At 38.0% G+C, this 20,377-nt stretch overlaps 1 protein-coding gene across 1 annotated transcript in view; it reads left to right on the top strand.

Moving 5' to 3' along the window:
* vipr1b (vasoactive intestinal peptide receptor 1b) overlaps positions 1-20,377 on the top strand; it is a 73,827-nt gene that overhangs the window by 9,682 nt on the left and 43,768 nt on the right. Inside the window, exons 2-3 of the mRNA XM_053487860.1 lie at positions 9,648-9,738; positions 13,805-13,915. Of these exons, the coding sequence (XP_053343835.1) occupies positions 9,648-9,738; positions 13,805-13,915 (202 nt within the window). The remainder of the gene's footprint in view (positions 1-9,647; positions 9,739-13,804; positions 13,916-20,377) is intronic.

Here is a 20,377-nt window from a genome sequence, read left to right as displayed (position 1 = left end):
CGGTGAATACAATTTAAGTGTTTTTTTAATCATGTTTAATCATCAAACATTGCAATTAATCTTTGGGGAGGGGTCTGTGTGGATCATGGTTAATCTTCATTTTGTTGAACCAAAAAAACATAATTTGACATAATAAAATATGAATATATCTTTAAATTCCCCCAAAATATGATCAAATAAATTAGAGCCTTCAATACAGGAAAAAACATTGACTGAAATATAACGAGCTTTATTGGAGCACCTGGTTATTTAAATCAGATAAAATGCCGGACTTTCGCTCCTTAATCACAAGTAGTCGTGTTTATAATCTCTAATGTGTGACATCGTTGTGGTCTGGAGCTGTTGTTTAATATTTCACAAGTACACTTAATTCCTGGTCTGTGTTTAAATAGAGCGGCCATGTGACCTGTGTACTTACTATACAGTACATTTGAACTCTATGTGCTGCACAGATTGAGGCTTCTGCTGTACACACACTGCGCTCTCACATTGGATGTATAATGAATAGATTTCACCACAATTTGAAACGCGATATCCACGTCACATTTGTGTATCGCGTGTGTCTCTGGAGCAGTGCTTTTTTTGTTTTCTAAAAGCATGAGATTTTATGTCTGCCTGAAAATCCTGCTTACTTTCGCCCACTTCCTCCTAAATGAAACACAGAGGTGTTGTTCACTAGACTAATTATTACTCACACTTTTCTACTCGTGATGCTGTGCCCAGGTGGAAACGCTCCCTATCGCAAAAAGGGCTGACTTTAATATCTGATGAAAGATATTTTCGCTTTGGGAATGTCCTTATTTTCAATTAATTTTAATAGTTAGAGGTTTATTATGGTTAGTCATTTTATTCTAAATTAAACTAGGAAATCATTTTCTTCTGTTGCTCCCTCGAGCAGGACACTTATCGTAAACTTCTTAGGGTTAAACATTGTGCATGCTGTATTCTGGAACACTTTCAATGGCTTACAGAAGGAACATGTCTCTCTATAATGTCCTAATTTGCAGAGTTAGCGGAGAGAGGAATTCATAATTACGTTAAATTAAGTTTTGGACTGAATTTTGCCATTATTATATACAGTAAGGCTCCTACTTAAAAACATTCAAGTTACAAATTTCCGCAGAATCAAATGGACCACGCGGGGGGTGGGGTGGGGGATGGGGCTCAAGGGGGGGTGGGCGTAATGAGTCAGTCTTCTCAATAAATCCTCAACAAGACAAGAGTTCACAGTCCAATACAGTGGAAAACAGCTCTGAGACAAAATGCCGTCCATTCAAGCTTGCTCTAAACACGTTGTCCTCCCCCTGACATCTACCAGGGTTGTCTTTAAAAAGAGGTTAGATAATCCTGTTGCGGCACCGGGATTCCCCTTGCAATTTAAAGGCACAGTCTTGCGAGGGTATAATGCGGAACCAAAACACCAAACCTGTGTGTGTTTTTTTTTTTTTGGCGTCAAAGGTGTATAAGACTCACCTAGTCTGATTTACGAACGAATCCAACTTACGAACATGCTCCTGAAACGAAACTTGTTCGTAAGTCGGGGACTTACTGTGTATTTATATATACCTCAGGTGTTAAATATAAAAATAAATAGGGTGTCTGTCAGAATGGCACTAACCATGTACATGACTGTGTGTCCCACCTTCCCATGTGTTCAGTGTTCAACTTCAGTCGATATCTTTTTCCTTGTGAATTGTTCCCCAAATATTCTGATTTCGCAGCCCAACATATACTTTGCATCAAGGTGGTCTTTTATAAGCGTGCACTCCAGAGATACCCCCCCCCCCCCCCCCACACACACACACACACACTCTTCAGTGATTCCCCAGTCTGGCCTCCTCTGTTGACATTTTTCTGTGAAGTGCTAAAGGCATTAACACGAAGGCCAGTCAAACAGCTGCATGGTGTAGTCTCAAACATCTGCGTTAACAAACCATCCTATACATGGCTTTACATCGGCGCACCACAGTATGATTTACTTTACGAAGTTATCGAGGGCTCCTTTTTTTTCTGAGTAAAAAAAAAACTAATAAAAAACAAGTAAACTGCAATGGACTGTCAGTATAGAATGTGTGAGAGCTAATTGCAGTAGTAGATAGTAGTGATTAATGATCCTGAATGACGGTTAAAGCCACCGTAGGGCGTGACAGGATCAGTCCAAGCACAGGTCCGAGGGTTAACGTGTACACTAGCACACTATATTAAATTAAGACATAAAATACTTGATTGCGTGATGAGCTTCTGTGACTTTGGCAGTTTTTATAATTACTGCAGAATGACATCTGGATGACATATGTTCTTCCCTACGGTAAGAAAATCGCAGGCTTTTGAGAGACTTGATGAGTCTTGCGTATGCTCTCTCTCTCTCCCAAGTCTGTCTAACTGCCGAAGCCAAACGAGGCTGTGTCTCTGCAGCAGCTAAATGAAGCCTTAAAGATGAAGCAGTGGACAGAGGCAGTGTTTCTCACTCATTCTTCCTCCTTATCTTCCTCCTCCTGCTTCAGGAATATCAGTTATAATCCACGTCTTGGGCTTTGGCAGCAAAAAAAAAAAGTATAAATATTTTGCTGCATGATTCACAGGATTATGAAAGAGATTAATAATTATAGCAGTAGAAATAATCAGCAATGTTCTAGTTATAATTCTCATTAAGTGCAAAACTATTACATAAATGCTGTTATTATAATCGCTGATTCAGAAAGTCAGATTATAATGTTAAAAGATAACGATCTGGTTCCCGATTGAAATCAAACACAACTTAACACTGTGACATCATTGTACGAGTTATTGTTTGGCACATTTTGTTTTGAGTGTGAGGGTTATCCTTGTCTCTCACCCATTGACACACACTTGGATCTTAATATGTAGATAAAAAAAAAAACAAGAGAGAGAGAGATCGATCAAGTCATGACACATGACTAAATGTGAGGATTCACCCTGCATCCTTTTCAGACCATTAAGTAAACAGAAATATCTATAATAGTCCAAGACTTAGACCTATATTACAGTTATGGTCATTTTATTACCCTTGCGCCTAATAGTGTAACGCCGTGTGGTGCATTCTCAAGCAGATTCACAGAGAACTGCAGCTCCTGTTGCTAGGCAATGCCTCCATGCAGGTGACTGGACGAAACGCTCTGCACCTGGCCGCGCCTCTATAAACCTCCCAAATGGCTCGCTCTGCGTGCGGAGATGGTTCTGTGCCAGGTATGAGAGACGCTTCACGCTGCTCTGGTTTAAAAAAGAGAGAGACGTAAAAAAAAGTGTGAAAAAAGTTTATTTCAGTTCAATTTAAATTTATTTGCATAGCACTGTTAACAACAGGTATTGACACAAGCAGTTTTTTTGGAAATAAAAATTCTGCATACACAAAAGTGTTTAAAAGTCTTGAGACCCAATCATTCCTTCATATTAAAATAAATGATGATTACACTAAATAAATGTGAACTAATGTTTTCTTTAGGCACTTTGCAGGATGTTTACCTAAAAACCCCCGCAGCGACCTCATTTCCCCTTTCGTCTGTTCAAACCACTCAGCATTCAGCAACATCAGTATACTAATCACCAGTATACAGTATATCATGTCATCTGCACCTGTTTCTCACTGCTTAATGATTTAAGTAAAATGTTTTTTTTAACACTTTAATGATTTAATGATTCAACACTATTTGGCTTAACAAACGAACAAACACAAAAAAAGAAACTGCTGAGGTACTGGGACTCAAAATGAGAGATAAAAAAATTCCATCAGGAAGCCTGGACAACTATTCCAGAGGACTATGTTAATAAATAAAAAAAGAAAGTCTGGCTCTTTTGAGGAAAAATATAAAGAAGTAATATAAATAATATATGTAAATAAGGGGGGGGGGGGGGGGTAGTCAAGACTTTCGCACAGTACTGAATATTTTCTGTAAATACTGAAAATTTACTCTTTTTTTTTAGCTTTAACAGCTGAGCCTTAACGAGCAAGCCTGAGGTGAGACTAGCAAGGAAAATGCCATGAGGGAAAAAAAAAACCTTGAGGGGAACCTGAGTCAAAAGGAAACCCAAACTCACTTGGGTGTGAAAAGTGAAAAGTGATTTCCTGTTGAGCTCTGTTCCTGCTGCAGGACGATACCCGGGAGCGAACCTTAGGAAAGCATGTTCACCCTTATTTACCAAAAAGAGGGCCAATAATTTTAAAGCTGTCCGCATGTGATTCACACTGGCGTGTTAGAAACCGTATTGAAGCTCTGCTGTTCCTGGTTCAGGCAGCAACATTGCATTAAGGTTTGGTGCTCATCCAAAAATGGCATACGTCCTGAATACCAATCCTTCTCCACCGCTTCATTCATATACATATATATCCGGTTTTGAAGTGACTCAGTGCTTAATTTGCAGGGCTGAAGTGTTCTGTGCAGGAACAGTGTTTGTGAGCTGTCCTGTGCGATAATTAATCAGTGCCTCCGTGCCCGCAGGCCGGTCCTCAGAGAACAGAGCCGCAGAATGAATGATGGCGTCTGATTCTTCTGACTGCAGAATATTAAGTGCCTCGGTGAGCGATGAGCTTGTAAATGCGAGGCTGTATGGCAGAGAAACAAAAAAAAAAAAAAAAATGCTGTGTGTGTTATTGAAGACAGAAATGAAGCGTCCACTGCCCAGAGTCATCCTACAGCGCTGGTGTATTGCTCGCGCAAGGCCAAAGAGAGCTTTAAAAACGAACGTTTTTACACCGTGTGTAACTTTTTCCCAGTCACAAAACAGGAGGAGTGTACGCGAAAAAAAAACATAAGGGTCGGATGATGGTACACACATACCATCTTGATTTACATAAACAAATCCTGCCAAATGATCAAAGTGAAAACAGAGAAAAAAGTGTTTATCAGATAAACATCAGAAAATGTCTTCCTCTCTGAGGCGACGTGTCAGGCAACACAAGGCACAAGAAAAATGGTTTAATCATAAGATGTAGTGATGAGAGGAAGCACTGGACGGAGGGCGTTTGGAGGAATTAATGTAATACGATGTAATCTGGTCATTAAACCATATTCGATCATTTTGATTTACACGTATTTCCTCACACATTTCACAATCAATCATTATGACTCTGTGAAGCTGCTTTGTGACACCGAGCATTGTTAAAAGCGCTATACCAATAAAATTTACTTAAATTTGATGTATAACATTTTTGTAGTAGTGTATTCATTAATTGTGTAAAAACAATTGCTGTGATGCCCATGTACTGGGCCACACATAATAACTTCTATAAACAATTTTTTTAACTGATCAATAAAAATAAGCACATTGTTATATTTGTTTAGGATACAAATATAACGATGCAGTGGGATCTTGGATTGCGAGTCACTCGGTCTGTGAGTGTTTTTCCAAGACAAGCAAAAAAAATCTAAATAAAAATTAAACTTGTTAAACGAGCCAGGTCTTGAAATACAAGTACTGTAGTACTTCTGCCGAGCGTCACATGATCACAATTAATCCAGTGGTTCTTCTCTCTCTCTTGCGCGCACTGTGGGATTGTAGGTAATTCTCTCCCATACATCTCTTATAGCCAACATTCAGGCTTGCGGCCTCCGTGAAGAAAAAAAAAAGGAGACAAAAGCGTCACTTGTGAAAGATTCCATTTTGCAGACAGAGACAATTTCATTAGTGTGTGTGTGTGTGTGTATGAAAGTTATCCCCCCCAGCCTTCTTCTTCTCTGGTTTCACTCCAGCCATAATTCTTTTTTAAAGTGCAGGATAATTTGTTTTATTTTTACTTTATATTTTGTATTAATTATTTTTATATGAATATTTTAGGTTGTGGAACGAATCATCTGAGTTTTCATTATTTCATATTATAGTGGAAATTAATTTCAATAAACGAGTGCTTTGGATTACAAGCAGGCTTCCAGAATTAAATGCTCACAATCTAAGGTTAAACTGTATTAACTTTATTTGTCATTTGCTGAGTGAATGCACAGGCTTGGTTATTTGGCCTAAGGCTAAAATGTTAAAACCAGTTACATTTTGAACAAACAACTTCTGGGTAAGATATATATTTAAAAAATAGGACTTAAACAATAAAATATGCCTGCTGTGTTATGTTGTGCTCAAGCCAGACAAGTAACAAAGGCGTTCAAACAGGAAGTTGAATGGTTTATTTGACTTTTGAAGTAAGTTGGAATGTAATGTACAAACTATGCTTATTTGGAGGGAACATTGGAAAATGTGATTTTTGTCTTGTACAATGTTGTTTACATTAACTAAAGTCATCCATTGCTCTAATTTTAGTTGAATGTTTTGTTTAATTTTAGGATTTTTGTGGTTTATGTCTGTGTGCATTTGTAAATTTGTTACTTACTTTTCCTGCTGAAATGGTGCTTTATAATCAGCGTGTGTCTTGTTCAGAGAGGCATTTTTCTTGTTTTTTTCTTTCTGGTGATACTTCTTGTCCTGGTAAATTGTCCTCTGTGAATTCGAGATGCTAGAACTATGTTATATTGGACTTTTTCTACTTCAGTTGTGTCCACATGGAGCGGACTGTATTTTGTTAAATATTTTAATTTCCTTTTTTGTCTTTAGTCACCCCTCTTCCTTGTGTGAGCAAGTCTGTCATAATTCCACTCTGTTTGTGGTTATTGACCTTTTTTTGTTGTTGTTGTTGTTGGTGTGATTTTGGTAATTAAACAGGGCAGATCCATCACACTTGCTGATAATTACATTAATAGTCATTCACTAATCAGCAGTACACAAGTATAGTACAATCACTGTCTATACAGCATACACACCAGTACATTCATGAATAAAATACTACACTACACTGCCGTCTCCTGCTATTTCCTCATCCACTGGTTGAATTTTCCTTAAAGGCAAACACACACACAGGGTGATGGATTAAAATTTATAATCTTAACCTGATATGATCTACTTTATGCCAACTGGCACGCTGAGACTTCTGTAAGGCCGAATTGTTTTTATTTATATATTTTTTTAATTTCTCCTCTCTCTCTCTTTTTTTTTTTTTTTTTTTACATTTTAATGATAATCTTATCTAAATATGACTGCTGGCAGGCTGAGAGTGTGTTAGAGTGCTTCATAGATACACTACACTACTTTAGTATGACGGTTGTATTGTACATTGTCGTATGTGTCTTGTGTATCTTTTGTTTTAAAGATCAAAACGAAAAGATAAAGGAATGCTCTTTCATGCTTACAGTGCGTATTACCGCACAATTTCCATGCACCGAGTCTGTCTAAGAATGTGTTTCTCAAGAATTAAACTTCGAAACCACCAAAGAAAGCATCTTGGACCTTGTCTTTGCCAGTGAGAATTATGTAAACATGCATGAGATAAAGAATACATTTGTTTTGTAGGCTTGGAATGAGACCAAGCTCTGCAAGTTTGGGAAAAATAACGTGGACACAAGGTTGTGAAATAGCCCTCAAAAAAGTGCTTTTAGAATTTTTTTTTTTTTACAAACAGCTTTTTTTATGGTTTTGCAGCATTAACAGCTAATTACAGTGCTACAGTCGTATCAAAGTTTGGCGTTTAATAATATGAAAAAATTGTGGAAATAATTACGTTGCTCTGCATGCAGCTTCTGTGATCCACGGTCCAGCTTCTGTGATCCAACTTTTTTAAGAGGAACAAGAAATGTTTTTCTGGCCCAGCCATCAAACACAGTAGTTACAGTTGATAAAGCATACCAAACTGAAAAATAAAAATAAAAAAAACACCAGGTTAAAATGATCGAAATGTGTGAACATTTATTAGAATGCTGTGAAACCTGAAATGTTCACAAAGCAACTACTCCAAGAGAGTATAATCAACCCTGCTCTCTGTGTGGTGGAAGGCCTAGCCCTCATCTGTCAACAGGAGACATAAGAGTGCTTTCACATTACATTGTCAAGCACAGATTCAAGTAGACTTGACCCTAAAGTTTGATACATTTGCATAATGCATAACGAACGTGGTACGAACAAACCGCAGATCTATGAATGTTCATAGATGTGAACAAATCGCAGAAGTAGCTCATGTGTGTCAGATACCAATATTTACAATTATATGTTATATTTTTAGTGTGTAAGTGAATGTATAAAATGTCTGATATATTGTTTCTGTGTGTGGAGGTGCAGGAGAAATGACTCGGCCTCACCAATTTCAATGAATCATTCCAGGAGCAAGATGATAGAAAACGTCTGTCCTGTAAAAATGTCCTGTTGGTGAACAATCCAAATTTCGGAAAATCCTCAACGAGACAGAGTTCACAGTCAGAAACAGCTCTGTGACAAAATTCAAAGTTCATGCACGCAGTAGACACTATGTAGCGTTGTCTTCCCGGGGCTGCCTTTAACCAAGGTCAGCTGAACCGGCTGCTGTGTTTTTAATGCTTCACATTTTATATTCGTGTCAAAGGTGTATATGACTTGCAGTGAGACGCTGTGTTAGGCACCGCAATCGACCGTCCCACATTCCCCCGAGGTTCCGCAGGATCCGCAAACATCTGTGAGACCCGGGAGAAGACTTAAACATGAGAGAAACATAGTAGGATTTGGAAACGTAATCAAGACCACAAAAAACTCATGCTGATTCACGATTAACTGTACGAAACCGCGTTACCAGACTCCAGGTAGGTTAGATAGGGGTGTTAGACTCTAGACTTTGTTGGATTTACGAACGAGTCCAACTTCTGAACGTGCTCCCAGAGTAACACTCAGACATCAGTCAACTTACTGTACTGATGTAATACCTGGTCGGTAGGGGGGGCAAATGCACCCGGGCCCGATACAAAAAGATAGATAGATTAATAGATAGCAAAAAAGTAAATTATTTGTCCCTTACAGCACACACAAATTGCAATCCCAATTAGGAAGCTGGGGTCATAGCGCAGGGTCAGTCAGGATACAGTGCTCCTGGATCTCTAGGGCATAACAGCGACAACTCCGATCGGTAACCCAAATCTTTAACCATTTGAGCCACCACCGCCCCTGAATCAGTCACGTCTGGTGTGAAAGCAGCCTGAGGGATACTTACTCATCTCAGGAGCTCATGAGTTGTACAGAGAGCACTTAGTGTCTCCTTCAAGCATGTCCAGCTGTCCTGTGATGTTGCATAAGCAATAGTTTCTCTCTCTCTCTCTCTCTCTCTCTCTCTCTCTCTCTCTCTCCCTCTCTCCTTTCAAGATAGGTTTCTTTCCAGACATTTTTTTTTCACATCCTCTTTGTCATTCAGTCTTTGGGCGAGTAACTGTCACTATGCGTTTGTCACCACTGATCATTACTTCCACCAAGCTTCACTCGTTTTTTTAAAAGCATTACATCATCTCACTGCTTTCCATCGCTTATGCCTGTGAAGACCGAATTTGTTGTTAAAAAGCTTCCCGAAGCGTAGCTGATATTTTTTATCATAAATTTTCTTTTACATTAATTTTAGTTTACAACTTAAATTAAATGACTTAAAAGACAAAAAAAAGAAGAAGAAGTGGATGGTAAAGAATCATGTCTATGTGTTTAAGCTTACACGTTCATGTGTATGTTTTTTTTATGCATTTTAGAAACCCTATCAGATTGTAGCTGAGAAGCAGTTCGGGTACAAGTGCATTTTACTGCAACAGTGTTTTTCATCAGCAGTGCGTCAAAGCCTGATCTTTCTCCTGTTGTCTCTCACACAGAGCGGCGCCGTCCATGTGTGTGACGTGGCTAATGAAGTCAACTTGGAGATGGAGCGATGCGAAAACAAAACTGCTGCAAATATAACATCAGGTAAGGTTTACAAAACTTGGCAATGCTGAAGGACATCCTACTAGATGGCTTTTACGTTTTATCGTTGTAACAAGTCCATCTCCTTTCAAGCCTCTGACGCAGTACAGGTTGGTGGATGAAAAGCTTTTTTTCTTTTCCCCACAAAGCCAGTCTCAAGGGCTTCTGAAAGTTCATACCAATGGTTATCTAGAAGTTTCTTTGAGATCCGTAATTATTTGTTCTCCTGTGAGTCATTCTTTGTGATGATGACAGACCAGTCCCGAAATCCAATTTTTTGTCTGAAGTGAAAGTCATGATCACATTGTAGGAAAATAAGAGGAGGAGTAGGAAGTCTACACTCATCACAGTAAAAAGATAGTTGCGTTTTTTCCGATTCTGTTACGGAAACCATCACTAAAGAAAGTAAACCCCACTGTGAGCAATGCTACTGAGCTAATGTGGTTTCTTAATTACATCATGTTTATTGATGTACACAATGCGACGTGAAGTGTTAAGTGTAGTATAAAGCAATTTTATTTTATTACAATACAAGGTATACACTACAAAAAAAAAGTTGCAGCCAGATGCTAAAAACAGATAAGAATCACAGTGTACAGTGGCCAAGAATTGCAAAACAAAATAACAAATCCGAAAACAAAATAACAAAACTAAAAAATAAATAAACACATCATTAAATCATTTACAGCTGATTATGTCAGACATCTGTTATTCAAGATATACAATAAGTATATCAAGTATATCTTGAGTGACAAATGTCTCGTCCAATCAGCAATGCGAATTTCATTCACGGTTTGTCTGAATCATCTGTGTGTTTTCTGATTTGTTATTTTGTTTTTAAATTTGTTATTTCGTTTTCAGAATTGTTTTGTTTTTGTATTTGTTATTTTGTTATCGGGTCCGTTCTTCGTACGTCGCTTGACACATCCGAGATGAACTGACACATCTAAGATGAGATCATCGTGCTAATTACGATCTGGCTAAGTTGGTTCTTCGAGCTCACCTGTTGTTGATGATTAGTATAGTTGGATAAAGTTGTCTAGGATTATTGCGCGTTCGTGCGCTGGTTTAAAGGGCGATATGCATCGACAGTAGAAACACTGATCACAACCCCTTTGATTGGTTGACGAAATGAAAAAAGAGCAACTCTTTTTTTAAAAAATTTTTGTAACATGTGTTATGCTGAAATGCCCCCCCTGCCATGGATTGACCCCCCTACATAATCGCCATCAAATATTATATTAGAACATAAATTCATAGTTGGTCATTCAGGTTAATGGTTTACAAATTACATGAGACAATAAAATAAAATAAGCAATATGAAAATAAATATATTGTATATGAAAAATAGAAATATTCAAATACAACATGTATACTTTTATATGTATACATATACTTTTGTTTTTTTATAATAAAATTAGCTTCGTCCAATTTATCATATATATATATATATATATATATATATATATATATATATATATTTATTTATTTATTTATTTATTTTATTATTTTTTAAATATATATATATATATTTTCCAATTTTCTCACTAATTTAGTCGTGGCCAATTCCTCCCCGTCACTAGGGGGCTCCCACATTAAGGCTACTTCTACCATTCAGCCGGGAGGGCGAATACTATCACGTGTTTCCTCCGAACCGCGTGACGTCAGCCGACCGCATCTTTTCGAACTGCTCGCTCACGCACCGTTAGGGGCGGAGTAACACATTTGGAGGAAAGCGCTAGCCACTCCTTCCGCGTGCGCAAGCTCACAGACGCCCCTGATTGGCTGTAGAACCGTGATTAATGTGGGAGCGCAAGTACCTCTCATCCCTCCCCCCTGAGAGAGCTCGCCCAATCAGCTCTCTCTGTGCCTCCGGCTGTGAGAGGAAAACAGCATCACCCGGGGTTCGAACCAGCGATCTCCGGATGATAGGGCGAGCACTTTACCACTGCGCCACTCGGAGGCCTAAAATATTTATTTTTAATATATATAATTTATTTGCATATTTTTATGACAAACCCCTGAAAAATAAATGTGTTACAAAATAAACATTAGACAAGAATTTGTATTAATGGTCTTGACGGCTGTCAATATAATAGTAATATCATATTTGATAATAATAAACCTATGAATTTATGTTCTAATATAATATTTGATAGCGATTATGTGTATATATATATATACAAGGTACTTTTTTTCCCACGTGAGTCAGTCCGCGTCAGTCGTGCTCTTTAATCAATCAGATGTGACCTCGTCATTTCAACCAATCACAACCTGCCAGGAGCGCAGCTTAAATCCTGTTTACATTAAATAAACCTGCTTCCGAGCAGGTTCAAGCTTATGGACATGTTGCTATGACAACAAATGCGAGAAGCGCATTGAAGAACGAAACAATCCAAGATCAGGACAAATCCACAACAATTAAATCCAGCTAACTGAGTTAGCGACATACGAAGAACGGACCCCAGAATTGTTTTGTTTTTGTATTTGTTATTTTGTTTTCAAAATTGTTTTGTTTTTGTATTTGTTATTTTGTTTTCAAAATTGTTTTGTTTTTGTATTTTTTATTTGGTTTTCAGTTTTATTTTGTTTCGGTTTTGTTTATTGTGTTTTATTTTATTTTGTCACATCAGGTGCAATTTAATACGAAAAAAAAAATTGACATACTGTGTAAATAGTAGAGCTATACATTTTAATCTGCTTGTGTAGTTTGACTGAGTTCTTTGAATTGACGGATTGGTTTTCAATTCATAATCTATTCACGTTTTGAATTATTTCGTTCAACATCCAAACTAAATACTTTTGTTTTGTGAGAGTAAGCGCTTCTTCTTCTTCTTCTTCTGCTTTCGCTCAACATTAACTATCGCAACTAGACTATAACCACCAAGGAGGAAGAAGGCTCTCACACGTTTCCTTCAAGACACGTGATGCCGCCAGCCAGCCACATCTTTCCCCAGGGAGTGAAGTAACACACTTAGCTCTCTGATGCCTGTGACTGACTAGCATCGCGATTTATGTGAGAGTGCTCGAATGCCCTTCCTCCTAAGAGAGAGCTCGGACGATCAACTGTCTATCTAGTAGTGTTGAACTCTTTAAGAAATATTGCTGTGTGAGAAAATAAACTAAATCTAATCATCATAACGCTTACAACTCTGTCTAATACTGAGGTGGTGACTGTGTGATCAAACACCTGAGATGTGACCTTTTCCATATATGGTTATAAATTTGATGTCAGCAAAAGGGGATTTGAAATAGTACAAACGTCAACTAATCCATTTGTAAGAAATTTGATTAAAACGAGATGTTTTAAGTGATAATCACATCAGTCATCTAGAGCAATTAAAACGGCGGACAGAGATTCAGACCGAGTAACAGTTCTTAATATAGGGCTTATTTTCTTTAGGTAGGCGTGGCTATGCGCGTCACTCAACAGAGCCAATCAACATAATAGTTTACACAAAAAAGCAACACAGCATGGATTACTCCAAGAAAAGGAAAGTAGTCTATGGAAACTGCACCTTCAAAGATGAACAGAGATCAGTGTATGTTTATTTTTCCTACAGAAAATTTTAAATCAGTTTTTCTTATAATGTACAGAAACTGCGGCGATAATAAAAGCAGCAGTGTGACGCGCCACTATAAGATAAAACACGAGTCGTTAGAGCAAACATATCCGCAACATTACTGGAAATGGAAGCCCGGTTTGTTAGAGTAACCCGTGCAATCAGATTCAATGACAACCCAGTGTTGTGTAAACCAAGATTCACTAAGGATTGCTAAAAGATTGTTGCTTTTATTCCATACAAATACAAGAAAATGTACACGTGTTTAAGACAGGTACTGAAAACTGACAATAAATTTTTTTGGAATGCTTTTAAGTTTTAACAGATATGTAGCTGGAGACATTGATATATTTTATCAGTTGGGGTTTTATAAGGAAATCAAGTAAAGTAAAACATCTGTTTTCTCTTTATGATGTGTGTTATGCTGGTTAAAAAGCAGTTACGTTCACATTAGGGACTTTGCTGATCCCCAGTGATTGAGTGGTAAATCCTCTCTCTGTTACCAGGCTGCAAAGGAATGTGGGACATCATCGCCTGCTGGCCGTCAGCCAGAGTCGGAGAGCTAGTGGTGATTCCATGCCCGACCTACTTCAGGCACATCAGCGAGCACAACGGAGGTGAGACACCCGAGGATCGCACAAGGAACTGAATGGGCCATAAATAAAAAAAACAAAGTAAAAACAAGAAATTTTTGTTGTACAGAGTTTTTACAGGTTTTTTTCTAGATGACAGAAAGCTTAGACTTTTTTCGCAGTCCAGGCTAAGACTTCACACATCGAATATGGTTTGTTACATAACAAACATTTTGAAGAGGTTGCTTTGTTGCTCTTAATGACCGCTGGCAGAAATGGTGGTGCGAGAAATCTCCATAATGGGATGTGTGGACTTCAGAAAGTTTTTTTTTTTATATATACCTCCAAAGTCAAGCTGAGGAAAAAAAAAACTACTGCATAAGCTTGCTTTAATAATCAGCGTGTGTCTACGTAAACACTCTAGTGAACAAAAAAATAAATCATCGCCAGGGAGTGTATACGAATAATATTTGAAGATTATACAGTATGTATTTAACAGACTGTCACTTTTGGTTTTATATATTTCAGGCAAGATTTTTAAAGTCATGTTGAAATGCGGATCACCGAGTTTCTTTTCTTTTCTTTTTCTTTTCTTTTTTTAGTCACATTCAGGGATGATATAAACAGAACGTCAACAAGAGAGCTATTTACTGTGATAGCCTCAACCAGATGGAGAGTTTTTATGCATTAGAAAAATCCTGATTCGTAAACGTATTATGAGCTTCAGTTCCCAGGACTTATTACATATTTATATATATATATATATATATATATATATATATATATATATATATATATAACTTATTCAGTGCACCAGAAAGAGTTAAATAGGTGAATAAGGAATAATAAGCTGCTTGAAACTTGCGAACACATCCAAGCGCCTTTTACACTGGATCCTTTGGTCATTTCTCTTTTTCGAATGGCTCTGTATTCCTAAAAGAGCGCTTGTATCGTAATCAGTCGTACTGTACACTGAGCTGAGCATCTGCCGCAGGGATTGATGCATAGATGCGTATCTGTAGCACATCAGCACTCTGAGAGAATCCAGAGGAAGTGCTGCAGTTTAAGAGGATGTCCAAATTACAAAGTGCATCTAAAATGGTGTCCATGTGAAGAGTGAAATTTATGTTAATGTCTTGACATGAGAGAGTGAGCAGAGGTGCTGGAGAGAAATCATTTTTAATATTTACGGCTCTGGAGAAAAGAGAGAGATAGGAACACTGCAGAATGAAAGTGTCCGGTTTTACTTTTTATAAATCATTTTGTTTTATTCTGAAAACTTTTGACAACATTTCTCCCAAATCTGTCTATATGCATAATAAATCTGTAAAGTGGACGTGTCTTTACATTGAAGATATTTTACAAAAGAATTATTTAGGGAAAGATGAGTAATGGAAAACTTAAAGATTGTTTTTGGATTTTTTTGTCTATCTGTCTGTTTGTTTGTGCACGCATTGCGTAAACGCTATTGACACTGATTTTTCCCAGGTGTATTTTGGCTGAGCTTGGCAAATTGGGAATGCGGGTTAGCCTAACCTGCATGTTTTTGGACTGTGGAAGGAAACCAGAGTAAACTGAGGAAATCCACCAAGCATGGAGAGCACATGCAAACTCCATGCACACAGACCCCGAGGCGGGATTCAAACCCTCAACACTGGAGGTCCAGTACCGCCAAACAATGTGGTACTAACAGTTTTACTAAGCAATGATCAGAAATTAGTATTTGGTGATTGTAATTACAGCATTAACACGTCTTAATATGTTCTCCGTCAGTCTTTGACATTGCTGTTGGGTAAATTCAAGCCAAAAATTCACCTCAAAGCTTTGTCTGTTGGTTTGTGGCCCTCCATATTCCTCTTGATGACGTTCCAGAGGTTCTCAGTGGGGTTCAGATCTGGAGACTGAGCCAGCCATGACAGAGTTTTTGACCTTGCAGTCCTCCTTCCACACCTTGATTGCCCGGACAGTGTGGCATGGAGCATTCTCCTGTTGCAAAAACCAATCATCAGCGATGAGGCATGTGGTCAGAAGTGTAGGAGACAAATGTTTTTCAAGGATAACTGTAAACGTGGTTTGAGTCATGTGTCTTTCAGAAAGACAAACCCACTCAGTTCCATCCAGCCTTGATGAAGCCTGCTCAAATCATCACAGATCCTCCTCAGGTGTGAGACGCTGTGGCTTGTAACCCTCTCTAGGTCTCCATCTAAACTTTAGAAGACCAGGAGCTGAAAGTCAGACTCATCAGAGGAGATGTTCTTATTCTTACAGTTCTTGTGGTCTTTCTCAAACCTCAGCCTGGCTCTTCCTTGCATCTCCATTGATGAAGCTGGTTTCGGACCAGCCTTGCCATGGACTCCACCCAAGCTTCAGTTTTTCACGGTGCTAAAAGGTCACTTGGTGTCATCCTGTAGTTGCCAAGTGACATTCGAATGAGTTCGTAGTCATCCCTGTCAGAAGAGATTAGTTTTCGCCCTCACTCTCACCCTATCAGTACCTTATCAAGCGGAATGATGTGTGCTCGTGTTGGAAATCAACAGTCAATAGAATTCAATGATTTAAGAAAAAAATTACAATGATCTCTCTTTTTTCTTTCTCAGAGCTGTGTCAAATTTGTCGGTAACCAGGAGAAGGTTGCCATCTTGTGGATCTGCTTCCTTTTATGGTTGACTGTCCTGTTCTTGTAAAGTAGAAATTTTTGTTCTATATGGAGCCTGTACTGCCGTGCCTTTGCATCAGGGTTTTTATTTTGGAGGATTTGGAAATATTAAAGAGTTAAAGCAACAGGACTTTAAAAAAAAGTTATCAGCGGTTGAAAATGAGCTCAAGCTTTCTGAGCGGCTTTGGGCTGCTCAAACCAATTTACCTGTTTGAGTTGCTGTATTTTACATATTATTTTCAAAACCTCACACAAATGGTTCTCTTTTAGTTTTCTGAATCTTTTGAGTATCGATTTCGAAAAACTCTAGGAATGAATAGTGACTCTCTGAATGGGTGTGAGCTCGTTATTTTATAATTAAATATCAAGCATGTGATTAGAATGATAATTTGGGATTACGTTTACGTTTGAGAGGATTTATGTTACTCAATTGAATGTACAATTACATTTCTGATAATGTTGAAATTGTGATGTTCAGTGTCTGGTGCGTTCAATGTTCTTCATTCTGCATTACGTCTGCGTTACTGTTTCAGTTGACGGATATTTGTGAAACTGAACACGTTAATGCCTTCGTAATCTGAAAAGGTCAGATGTTCCTCTCTGTTAAAGCATGTGTTAAGACAATGGATGGATTTGATCTAACACGGATCAGCAGGTTTTAACACAGTCTTCAGTTCAAGTGGCATTAAAGCGAAAAATGGGAAGAAAGAAATTATGGAATACTTTTTACTCAGTTATATGATTGCTAATATAAATTGCAAATTTATTTAAAAAATACTTTTGTTAGTGCTTTTAGATATTCAGAATACAACAGGGACCGGACGATACGATGTTATCATGATACCAGGATGCTGATTCGATTTGTATTGCGATTCTGTTAGTATCACGATTTTATAAATATTCCAAATCGATATTATAATTTTTTTTGTTACAATTATTAACAAACTATGCAAAGAATTTTTTCCCACCACACAAGATGCTGTGTTGCGCGAGAATGTGTGAATAGTTTAGAGTGTCACCTGTAGGATGAGAGAAGAACTGCAGTATTTGCTTTGAGGATGCTGGTGGAGACGTACAGAGAAGGTAATAAAGAGTTGCATTGTGTCTTTGTAGATTTAGAGAAAGCATACAACAGGGTGCCGAGAGAGGAGCTGTGGTATTGTTTGAGGAAGTCTGGAGTGGCAGAGAAGTATGTTAGAGTGGTGCAGGACATGTATGAGAGCAGTAAGACAGTGGTGAGATGTGCTGTAGGTGTGACAGAAGAGTTTAAGGTGGAGGTGGGTCTGCATCAAGGATCGGCTCTAAGCCCCTTTTTGTTTGCTCTGTTAATGGACAGGATGACAGATGAGGTAAAACAGGAGTCTTCATGGACCTGTGTCTCTTAGTGTTTTAACATTACCGCTCTTTATAACGTTCTTTCTAAGATATTACTGTAAAGTCAAGTCTAGTCCAGATTTATTTGTATAGCATGTTAATTAACAACCACATTGTTGACCCAAGTGCTTTACAATGTTTGATTAGTTAAATAATTTGCACAGCATCTAACAGGACAGATCTCAGATGTTAAACTCTTTTTTATTCTTTTTTGACTAGTTCTGATTTAATGTTTTGGTTTATTTTTTACCAATTGAGGTTTATTTTAGTTGCAGCAAATTGCGGAACCGGAGTCCGAGTCCTGATTGAGTTCTGATTAAACCACCAGATCAGTTGCATAACGGAAAAAACAAACCTTCTGTCAGCTGGATGAGAATTTTATAATGGATCTGTTTAAAATAAATACTAGAAATTAATATTGTCGTAATTAATTGTTGTTGAAGTCGTATTTGTCACATAGTACCTGGGTGGTTCATTCGCCGTAATCCCGCGGTCATGTAGTCGATGCCGGTCTGAATAATCAAAGTAATTCTAGCTCTCGAAAAACAACCTTAATAACAGGGTCTGTGACGTTAGCCATCACCACGACAGTTTGACAACAAAAAACTCGCTGCTAGAAAGAAATTTACAGTGGAACCTCGGCATACAGTACAATCGCCCTCCCTTATGCATTTTCACCTTTTAAGAATTAAAATTTTGCAAGAAATTTGTTCAGCAAACAAACGAACAAACCTAATCAAACACCACGGAGTTGCACGTATGTCGAATTGAGTTTTTTTTTTACTGTTTTTTTTTTGTCAGTGAAAGCTGTCAAAAGAGTCAATCCACTAACCTCCAGCTTGTTCAAAAGCTTGTAATATCGGTCATATTTTTGTGTGGCTGGAACACATTATCTACAGTCTTGTTCACTAACTACAGGCAACATAAACGTCAGTTATTATAAAAACACTACTCATAACTAATGTTAAAGGAGTTGACTAAATAATTTATTTAACAGTTGTACAGTTAATGAAACTCTTTGGAAAGGTTTGTCTATCCTCCCATAATGGTTTGTGTGGGTGTTTGTGTGGTGTGCGTGCTTTGACTTCAGTGCTCGCTGTGTTTCTTTCGTCCTTTCTGAACTGGCGTTTTCCTCCCACCTTTACCATCAGCATCTCATCGCTCTTCTTTGACAGAAATCCATCCACATTCAGCACCGCCCACTCCCAGCGCGGCGCGCCTTTATCCGAGGTGACTCACAAGCCTGGCTTTGGATTATCATGCGCTCCGCCGCTGACGGACAGATCAGTGATTCATCACATGTTTCACTCAGGTTGTGTGAATGAAGTGATTTTCTAAAAGAGCGGGAATGTGATAGCATCTCAGAACCGCTGTTTATTTCAGCCGAGCGTATCGTATTTTTTATTATTATTTTTTTTCAAAATCAAAACAAGTGGAGCGCAGAAATCAAGAGCCGGTCCTTTTGAAAGTATGAAGTGTTTGTTTTCACATCTGGTTTAGTAAAGGGTTTTAGCGAAATGTTAGAAAACCACAGAGATTTTACACAAAGATTTTGCTTCAGCTGTTGAAATGCAAAACAATAGCACGTCCAAACACACAGCAAGGTCATTTTGGGAGCGGTATGACATATGGTCTGGGCGATTTATCAGAAGCATAGTCCTCTTCCCTCTGGTCTTATTTCTAAATCCGAGCTGTTTTTGAGATGACCGAAATGCAGTTCTCGCTGGCTCTGTTTAGTCTGTGGATCTGACAGCTGGAGCCCCAGCTGTGTTGTTTGTGGAGGCCTCACTACGGTTTACAGTCGAACCCTAAAGAGCATCCGAGCAGCTGCGTGACTGTCTGCTGTGGAATTGCAACATCTCAGATCGGTAGATTTTATTGCCGTTAGTGTCCTTTTGGTTTATTCTGTTAAAACTACAGTGGAGTGTGCTTGTCCTTGCCCTTTTTTGGGTGATTATACAGTACCAGTGGTTTCCAAACCAGAGAAATGCAACTATAGTGGAAAATTCATTTTACATTTTAAATCATATTTTATTCTAGTCTTTCTCATTAGTTTCCCATCCAACTGACTTCGCTAAAGACACTGGTGATGTGAGTTCTACTGTTACAGTTTTAACAGTTCAAAAAGTTCAAATAGTTCAAATTTAAAAATATAAAATTTCAACGGTTACTTTAAAGGACATTTTAACCATTTTAACATCCTGGTAAAATTCTGAGGAACAAACTGTGGAAGTTGTAGAGATGAACCAGGACGTGTTACAGTATCTCAAGAGAGGAAGAGAGAGAAAGATGTAGAGAGAATGAGAAAGAGAATTTAGGAGAGTTAACACGTTAATATCAGATCTATCATGAGAAAGACAGGAAAGTAGTAGCATGGAAGATTTAACATGTTATTGTAGGATCAAAGAGAAAGAGAGTAAACACATTATATATATACACTGTATATAAACACTAACATATAGTACATGTTTGGTTAA

The sequence above is a fragment of the Clarias gariepinus genome, chromosome 26, assembly GCF_024256425.1.
Source record: "Clarias gariepinus isolate MV-2021 ecotype Netherlands chromosome 26, CGAR_prim_01v2, whole genome shotgun sequence".
Classification (NCBI taxonomy): Eukaryota; Metazoa; Chordata; class Actinopteri; order Siluriformes; family Clariidae; genus Clarias; species Clarias gariepinus.
Note: the sequence above shows the minus strand (reverse complement) of the source record. Positions and strands in the feature narration are given on the sequence as shown.